Source organism: Protomyctophum parallelum, assembly GCF_964188405.1.
Source record: "Protomyctophum parallelum genome assembly, chromosome: 15".
Lineage (NCBI taxonomy): Eukaryota > Metazoa > Chordata > Actinopteri > Myctophiformes > Myctophidae > Protomyctophum > Protomyctophum parallelum.
In genome coordinates, this window is record NC_139710.1 from 8,111,820 (window position 1) to 8,121,038 (window position 9,219).

General features: G+C 47.6%; 1 protein-coding gene across 1 annotated transcript in view; it reads left to right on the top strand.

Moving 5' to 3' along the window:
• Nucleotides 1–4,642, top strand: part of fbrsl1 (fibrosin-like 1) — a 257,829-nt gene extending 253,187 nt beyond the window's left edge. The window contains exons 16-18 of the mRNA XM_083784806.1: nucleotides 108–191; nucleotides 1,245–1,515; nucleotides 2,044–4,642. Of these exons, the coding sequence (XP_083640932.1) occupies nucleotides 108–191; nucleotides 1,245–1,515; nucleotides 2,044–3,376 (1,688 nt within the window). The 3' untranslated portion in view covers nucleotides 3,377–4,642. The remainder of the gene's footprint in view (nucleotides 1–107; nucleotides 192–1,244; nucleotides 1,516–2,043) is intronic.
• Nucleotides 4,643–9,219: the final 4,577 nt, after the last annotated feature.

Below are 9,219 nucleotides of genomic sequence, written 5' to 3' on the forward strand. Positions count from 1 at the left end.
GTCGGGTGGGTGTGGGTGGATGGGTGGGGGCGGGGGGGGGGGGGGGGGGGCTGCTACTTTAGACGGCACCCCCCTTTTTTGCTAATCCCCTGTTTGGCATTTTGCAGATCCTTTCAGTCGCTCCAGTACCTTTGGCGGCCTCGGCAACCTTTCAACCAGTGCCTTCGGAGGATTAGGCAACCCCTCGCTTGGTAAGCGCTGGCCCCCCCCCCTCGCTCTCCCTCCCCCTCCCTCATACCCTCCTCCCTTCCACCTCACCCATACCCCCTTCATACTGGGGCCTGTCCCATATCATGGCCAGTGACAGAGGAGAGCAGTTCAGTCTTAGACCACAGGGAGAGCTGGGAGGGAAAGGAAAATAAGAATAAAAATCAAGGCACTTAGCTCTGCCTTTTTAAGCCAAAGCCTAACCCCAGTCTAGGGAGGACCAATCCAAGCAGGCAGCACGGTACAGCTCCCTTCCCCTTCCCCTTCCCTCCTCTCCCTTCCTTTCCTCTACTCTCCTCTCCTCGCCTCTCTAGGCCCAAAAGCCTGAAAGCCTGGCTGTAATCTGGCTGCACCACTGCCAACACGCACTCCAGGGCCTGCTGTTTGGTCGCTATTCATCTATTAATTATTCGACAAGCCTCTTCACACTACCGCCGTGGAAGACTCACTCCTTTTCTCTACCCCTCTCTCTCTCTCTCTCTCTCTCGCTCTCTCTCTCTCTCTCTCTCTCTCTCACTTTCTTCCCCCTTCACACTACCCTCCCCCTCGCTCCCTCCTCTTCTCGTTTCTCGCCCCTCGCTGCTATTCTCTGCCAAATCAGCCGCCCTGTAGCAAAATGGATGTCAGCGAAACAAACGCTATGGAATGCTGAGGTCTCCCTGGCTTTTCACAACCCTCAACCCCACGGGGCAATTGAGTGTCTTCCCCTCCAGCCCTTCATCCAATGAAGAAAAAAAGGCTCATGAGAATGAAGAGCAATGAATTGGGGGGGGGGGGGGGGGGGGGGAAAGCCCATTCGGTCCAGCAGCAAGTTGGAGGGGTGAAGCCATTAACCTCTAACTGGTCTTTGTACACAGAGCTTCAGCAGGAGAGCATCGAGAGACAAAAGCAGCTTTTGTGGTTGATTCTTTTTTTTTTTACCCTCCTCTGGTTGCCACTCGTCCTTCATCTCCATCAAGAGGTTTGGATTTGGGTTTTCATTTGAACTAACAGCCCCTGCGTCCCCTGTCCCCCTGTCCCCCTCTCTCTCTTCTCAGGTTCCAACAGTGTGTTTGGCCCCAAGGAGGGCCCGGGGGGCCTGCCCAACTTTGGCAGCCCGCACCACGACACCTGGAACAGGCTGCACCGCACCCCGCCGTCTTTCCCCACCCCGCCCCAGTGGCCCAAGTCTGCAGACATCGAGAGGAGCGGGTCGGCCAACAGTCAAGAGCGAGACCGGGAGAGGGAGCGAGAGAGAGACAGAGACAGAGAGAGGGAGCGAGAGAAAAGGGACTCCTCTGTCGGGAAAGAAGAGAAAGAAAAAGACAGGTGGGTCTTGAGGTTTGAGTTAGATTTGGAAAAGAAGAAGAATAGTTTTAGCGTACATTTACTAGTCTGTATCACAATATTATTAAATATCGAAAGTATGTCCTGATTGGCCCATTATTGCTACATATTCAAATATTAATAATAACAATAAATTATAACGTATCTTTATGAGATCAAGTTTTTTTTATTAAGTTATTATTTAGTTAATGCATCTTAATGCAGCTGTGAAATGTGCAACAATACATTGATAATCAATTGCATATACATTGAACATTTCAGTGTATATCCCATTCTGAACGGGAACCCATTTTGGTGTTAGCATGCATGTTATGCTTTAGCTATTTAAAAATAGCAGATCTACAAGCTCTGCTATTTTTGAAAAAAATCGAAGAACGACTGACATTTTTAGAATCTGATCTCAGGTCAGAATGGGTTAATCAGATCAGTGTGTGTCCAGTGGAAACCTCGTATGAATCTGATCTCAGGTCAGAATGGGATATAGTAACAGTGTATACGCCCTTTTTCCAGAGATTCGGTGGACCGGAACCGCCACTCCAACCGCTCGTCTCCGGCCTCGGCGCCGGTCAGTTATCAGATCAGCAGCCTCATCCGCTCCAACAGCCAGAACTCCAGCGACTCGGGACGACACCACAGCGGGAGTACTGGCAGCGTGGATCGGGTCCGCGAGGCTGAGAAGGAGCTGCTGGAGCGTCACCGAGAGACCTCAGACATTAAGGTGAAGGAGAGCCGCTCCCCTGGGAAGGACGTGCTGGACAGGAGATCTTCAGAAGACCCCGTCAAGCCCATACACCGCTCCCCCTCTCCGTACTCGAAGGCGATGCTCAGCGAGCAGCCCATGAAAGGAATGATGGCCGGCAACGGGCCACACCCGCCCATGCACAAGGACGGCGAGAGGAAAGAGCCTCCGCCCTCCTCGGCGGATCTCCTCCACAAGGTGAAGAACGACATGAAGATCAAGGAGGAGAGGAAGGAGGAGCAGGAGGTGGTGGTGGTCAGCTCTGAGCCTGCCTCGCTGCCCCCTGCTCCCGCAGCTCCCATCATGCCTCCCGTCTCCCAGCCCAGTCATCCTCACCACCACCATCCGCCTCTGACACAGCAGCCTCCTCAGCCCTCGCCTCGCGGCAACGAGATGCCGGGCCACGGCCTCCACGGGATGCAAATGGCCCACTCGCTGCCCCTGTCCATGAGCGCCATGCACCAGATGGGCAGCCTCAACGTTCTCGACCGAGCCCGCATGGCTCCCTTCATGGGCGTGAGTCCGCTGGCGGCAGGGAGGGAGCGCCTGCCTCACCCTGCCTTTCCCTGGGACCCGCTGAGAGAGGCGTACCGCAGCCTGGACCTGCAGCGCCGCATGGACTTCCAGCTGAGGGCCGAGCAGGGCCACCGCTTCCCCACGATGTATGACCAGGAGCGGGCGTACCGCGAGCGGGAGGCCCACGACTACAGCCACCACGAGCATCTCCTGGAGGTGCGGCGGGAGCACGAGAGGATGCGGCAGCAGGCGGAGGAGCGCGAGCGGCAACACCTGCGGGAGGAGCTCGACCGAGCACGCCTCCACCAGCTGCACCAGTCGCCCATGGAGGGCCACCTTGCCCACATGCCCCCTTTCATGTCTCCGCTGGGTGGCGGCATGTACCCCAGACTCAGCCCCTCCACAGGACACAACGGCCTGCTCAACCGGACACCCCCCACCGCTGCACTCAGTGCCCCCCCTCCCCTTGTGCCCGCAGGCAGTGCCAGGCCGGGTTCTCCCAGGCGGACTACCCCCATCACCACCACCACACAGGACCCTCGGGACTACTCTCCATCCCGCAACCCCAAAGAGGTTGAGGCACGGTAGCTTCCTGGACTGAAAATGACATAAGCGCTTACACGATGAACTCACAAGCCCCAACCCCCTTTACCCTGAATTTGAAATCTTATTGTGAACAAAATGCACTGCTTTTCACTAGAGAAGAGCAAAAAAGAAAATCACTCTGAGGAAAATGGTATGATTGTACAAATTAAAGGTGTGCAGGGCTGACAAAGCACATGCCATGATTTTATTTTCAGCAAACTTGCAGATCGAATAATGTCGGTGAAGAGAACACAAATTATGTGTATGTTTATATCCGACTTAAGTATTTGATAATTATTATTAATAATATATTAATCCAACCTTTTTTCGGCTTTGTGCGAAAAGAGAGATCCTGAAATGAGTTTGTACATTTTCCTATCCTTGTTCCGTGTATAGGCATCTTTTTATGAATTTTATGTATTTTGTGCATTAGTCACTCTTTTTCCGATATTTAATCCCAGTTCATTGTGAGACATAATCCATTATGGCCCACTGTAAAGACTGGATTTTGATTTTTGACTTTTGCTCAACAGTGATTTGACCTCATGGTACCAGGATATCCTCATGAATAATGCCAATGTACAATGTTACATTACCAATTTGTTTCGTTCACTTGTTTTGCCTTTTGAGATATGCAGATAAATATATATTACAAGGTCTTTGTTCGGTCTCTGTAAAGAAAATTCATGTAAATAACTTGTTGATATTCCTTTGCTGCAAAAATAACAGTGTAAATTTATTAGGCTTTTTAAATGTTTCTAGAAAAACAAAATGAAATCAAACATGGATGGATAACCACTTCCCTGTTGAAAAAACCATGGTAACAGAAAAGCCTGGCCAATGGGAGGGAAGCGTCATATAGGGGCCTAGAAGGATCATCTGCAACCTATGCAAAGTGCCACAAAGGACCCTGATGGAGAGACCACCCCGAGAGAACAGTGGATACTGGTGACAATGGAACCAACTAGGATTATAAAACCAGTTTATAATTGCCAATGAAAACGATGGAATTAGAAAACCTAAAGACTTCCAGGTCATGAACTGGACCACAGAAGCATACAGCCCCGTACAGAAAATGGAGGACAGTTGTTGACTGAGCGGGCGGCAATAGGACTTTCTCTGTCGACCTTGTGGTGTTGTGCAGTTGTTTTTCTTAGACTCTTGTATACAAAACAAGTAGAGTTTTAGGCGTGCAAAAAAAACAAAAAAACAAAAATGAACATTCATGGTTTAAAATGTAAGGAATAAAGTTTGGACCTAATGTCTCGACAGTTTTGTTGCTTGTCTTTCATCAGCCTTTTTCATCACTGAATCCATCGAATTAATTAACTTGTATCACAAACCGACAATTTGTATTTGGCAATAATGTAAAAATCACTAGAAGAAACGGTGGATTATGTGTTTGCCAATAGTGCTCATGCATGTCTCAGCTTGAAGCGTTGCAGTATTTGCTCATCTCATATAAAGCTATTAGTTTGAAATTGTAGCCTAAGCCATGATGATGACGATGACGATGATGATTTGAGTCTAATATATCATACATTGGCTGCAGAGCTCTCCAGAGTAGAATCAATGAGATTGGGGCAAGGCAATAGAGGGTGGGACTAATAGGACATTGATTTTGTAAGAAAGCAGGTTTTGAGTGTTTGTGTTGCAGGTAACCGGTATTGACTGGGCAGCCCAGCGGCATATTGACCTGCGGTCTGGACTCATTAAAGGGAGCAATGCCTGAGAGGCAGACTATTGGATAGAGGTGTAGAAGAAGAGGCTCTCCTCTCCCCCGTTCTCCTTCTCCCCTCCACTTGTTTTCTCATGCGCTCCACTCATCCGTTTCCCTAATGAGGCCTGAGGGCAATGCAGAGTGGACCGAGCAGGAGGCCCTGAGGCGCCCCGTCCCGCTTATTGACAAGACCTATCCTCTGCTCGCTGCCTGTCCGGAGACGGCCAATTCATCCTGGTAATGCCCTCCTGAGCTCTCCCTCTCTCCACCGCACACGCTTCAAGACCAAACCAATCCTGTCCCAGGGTACCAGTGCATAATGACAGCGTGGATCAAACAGCGGCCAAGTCATTAGGGGATGTTATTGAAAATCAATGCTGGCCTTCTGTCTCACACTCTTGCACAGTTTTTTTTTCCCCTTATTTTTTTCCCTTTAAAAAGGGCTCCTGGAAAAGACTGCCTGCCAGAAGGGGGGCTGGGTATATTGGGAAGACTTAAATCACTATCACTTTCAATTTAGGAAGACGGTAATTGAGCCACATATTCCTTCTACGGGTAGCATCTGCTGGTTTCACTTTAGCGTTGTGTGCTTTTACTCCTAATCATCTGGTCAACAGCAGGTACTTAACCTCCGTACACATTACCACATAGTGATTTTTCTCCCCCTGTAACTATTATTTACCAAGTCAGCTTTTGTGCAAGGAAAAACGTACACCTTACATTTTCTCCTGGCTCCATTATTCCAGCCTGTGTTCTATCCATTTTATGGCTGAGTGTGGGAACGGCCCTCCAGAGATGAAAGGCTCCATCAATTCCACTCATTGTCTGGCAAGGTCAATTTATTTCAGTACACAGTCCATCATCAGACGGGAATCAATTGACACATTGCCTAGCATATCCAAGCCAAGATGGGTTATTACAATGGCTGCAGGTGTCAAATCCTTTCCACTGTGATTTTTCAACGGTATAGTTGTTTATTAAAATTTTTCAGGGGATAATGTAACATGGAATTTTCTCCCTTTCATAGACTACACTGTAGTACTATGTTTATAATTTTATACATATTTTAAACTTCATAAACAATATTACAATAACAGCGTTTCATGTAGTGCCTTGTAAGCACAATATTGCGGGGTTTTTTAATATACTTTTCTCCAGCGTAATAATCCCAATTAATAGGATACAGCAGCATCTGAGGTAAGACATTGTTTTTCATTCTGCTAATCCCCACATTTATCTGAGAGAAACCCTGACGCTGAAGGTTGTGGATTGGATTTTCATGGTCTTAAATACCTCCAAAAAATCCTCTTGGCACAGAGCTCACCACAGATCCAGCAAACAGTGGAACCGGCCTTGGGGGGCTTTATGGAGCACAATGGCAGCTAATAACACATTGCCAAGCTAATAAGATGGGCAAGGAACGAAATGAATGGTTCAATCCAAGCTGCTTTTCTCTCTCTCTCTCTCTCTCTTTCCCTGCCCCCCCCCCCCCCCCTTCCCCCCAACAGCTAAAACATGTATGAAAGCCGGGTTTTCTTAAGCTGCAATGCACACTGTGTCCCTAGAATTTCTCCCCCAGCAGGAGCTAATGCATTAGTTCCCATTTTAAAGACGGAACCTTGTGAAATGGAGATTGGTAATGATGAGACAGGAGGCTCCTGTCACTGTCACATTATGGCTGGGGGGTTCTGCTGGGCCTGGTGATTTCATGGACTTACTAGGTTCCCAGTTTGCAGCTCTCAGTGGGGGTTAGCAAACAGTAAACATCCCTAATGTCGACTATTCTATAGCTCTGGTCTAAACCATATCTGAATCACAGAACTGAGAGAGAGAGAGGATAGCGCTCTCAGTAAGTCAAGGGCTTTGGCTGTGTGTCTGTCTCAGGAGGTCATGGAGCTATTGTGGAGAGCATGTTGTTTTTCACCACCTAAAAAGGCTAGCGATCTTGCGTCCTTCCATTGGGTCGGGCCAGTCGGCCATCTTTTTATAGCCCTCCATGTCAACAGAGCGGCAGCTGACACAGAGCAGGCCAGTCAGCAGTTGAGAGGCTGACATAGACACAGCCAGACGGTGTGAATTCCAGACCCTGGTGACAAAGTGCTGTCTAATGTCTTTGCACCTCTGGACCTATGGCAAATATTCCTGCTATCTCACACCAACATGACCACTGTGCTATACAGTATATGACTGTGCAGCCCAGCCAGCCGCCAGAACGAATATGAATAAACTCTGTCTCAAAACAGAAGAGCCTCAGAAAACAAGATGTGGGATGGAGAGACGAAAAAGAAGGAAGCCTGAAAAGGGAGGAGGTCCATACCACCAGCCAAAATAATCTTTCCACTTTCATTCAAATTTTAGATTTTTTTCTACCCTTTAATGTAGACCTACAATCTCCCACACACTAACAGACATATATACACAAACCATAAAAACGAAACTGGCTGCTGTGGTCCTCTGTCCACTCATTCAGGAAGGCCCAAGGGATATAAGCCGCAGCGCTAGACACCAGACAAGAGGCAACTTGGAAAAAGAATGGGGAGCCATTGTGGAGGACGTTCTCAAATGGTTTAGTAGTGGGGTACGTAGAATAATATATATATAAGAAAATAAGGAAAAAAAGATTTCAAGGCAAATGGAAGACATACGTGCCTCATCCAATTTGGCACAGCAAATGCATATGACTAGCCGTTGAGACGCTAATCAAAAGTGGCTCAGTGTTTGAAGGGGCGGATGGAAGAAGCTGCCAGCTGGTGACAACACAGCTTGTGTGAGCTGGCCAAGAGAGGCAGTCTATTTGAATGTGGATCTTGTTGTCCTGACCGAATTTCTCTGGAGCTCAGTTATAGCAGCAGTCGCTGGCTTGTAGCTGGGATCGCCTCAGAGCCGCTTGGCACTCCGTTAATACGGAAGTTTTTCCAAAACCACGGAATGAGAAGTATGATTGAGTCTGTCCCCTTTGGTGGTGTGTGGATATGCATATAAGCATTTATTCTGTTTGACGCTGGCAAACATGCTGCACCTAGTACTTGGCATGCAGTACTGTGCTAGGGTTCCCTTTCCAATGAGAAATTTCAAATTATTAAATAGGCATTGGGGCATGTTTTCATGGCATATGAATTCATTATACATATAAAAATAAATCCTGCTATCTTTCAACATGAAAAGAAACAAGAATGACTAAGTCATAATTGCCAGCTGCAGCAAGCTCTCGTTTATGAACATCTATTGATCTATAATCAGTTAGTGTGCCGCAGCCTCTGCCCCGGATTCATGTTGCAGCGTTCAGAGTATGGGTTTTATGGGTCTTCCACTGGATTAAAGGCAGCCTAGAGGCAGCCAATGAGGAAAAGGTTTCTACTACGGTCGCTAGTAGAGGTAGGTGCATGAACATGTTGTCCAGCCACTTTTCAAGCAGCTGGCAAAAAACCCTAACCCTCTAAGAAATGTATTGATTTGTATGACCACAAAAAAGCTCTTACTGTCAAGATCTGTGTTTCTGAATATTGGATAGTGTGTTTTGTGTTTCCTGCCTTCCCTTGTAGTTGTTTGTCTGTCTCGTCTCACCCAGAGCCTTCTCTGCTCTCACCTACCTTGTGATTGTTAATTTGAGTCACACAGCATGTGTCCTGTCTGGCCCAGCTAATCCCTGGGTTGATTGTCGTTGAGTTTCACCTGTGTGTATAGGTTAGTTCCCTGTCTATAGACAATGATGTGGTTCGGTGGTACACTTAATGTGACAGCTCGGTTATGGCTGCGACCATGGGCACCTCTTCATAGATTCGTCTATATATGCCTGTTAGTTCAGTGACTGTATTTTTTCCCCCATTTAACCCTTGTTTGTTGTCAGTTCTGCCACTGTGTTCTGCCACTGTGTAGGGTTAGGGTTAGGGTATTTTGTATTTTGGTTATGAAAACTTAGTTTTCTCACTTTGATTTGGACTTTTCCTGCATTTGGGTCAATTGAACTTACAAAAACCCTGACATGGGCTTAAATATAAAAGTGTATCCATAACCTGTACAGCTAAGAACATTGGAAGGTTAGGATGCTTTCTAGAGTCTAGAACATTCACACCACCTCATCATCATCATCATCATCATCATCATCGGTTTAAAGTCCGTTTCCAGG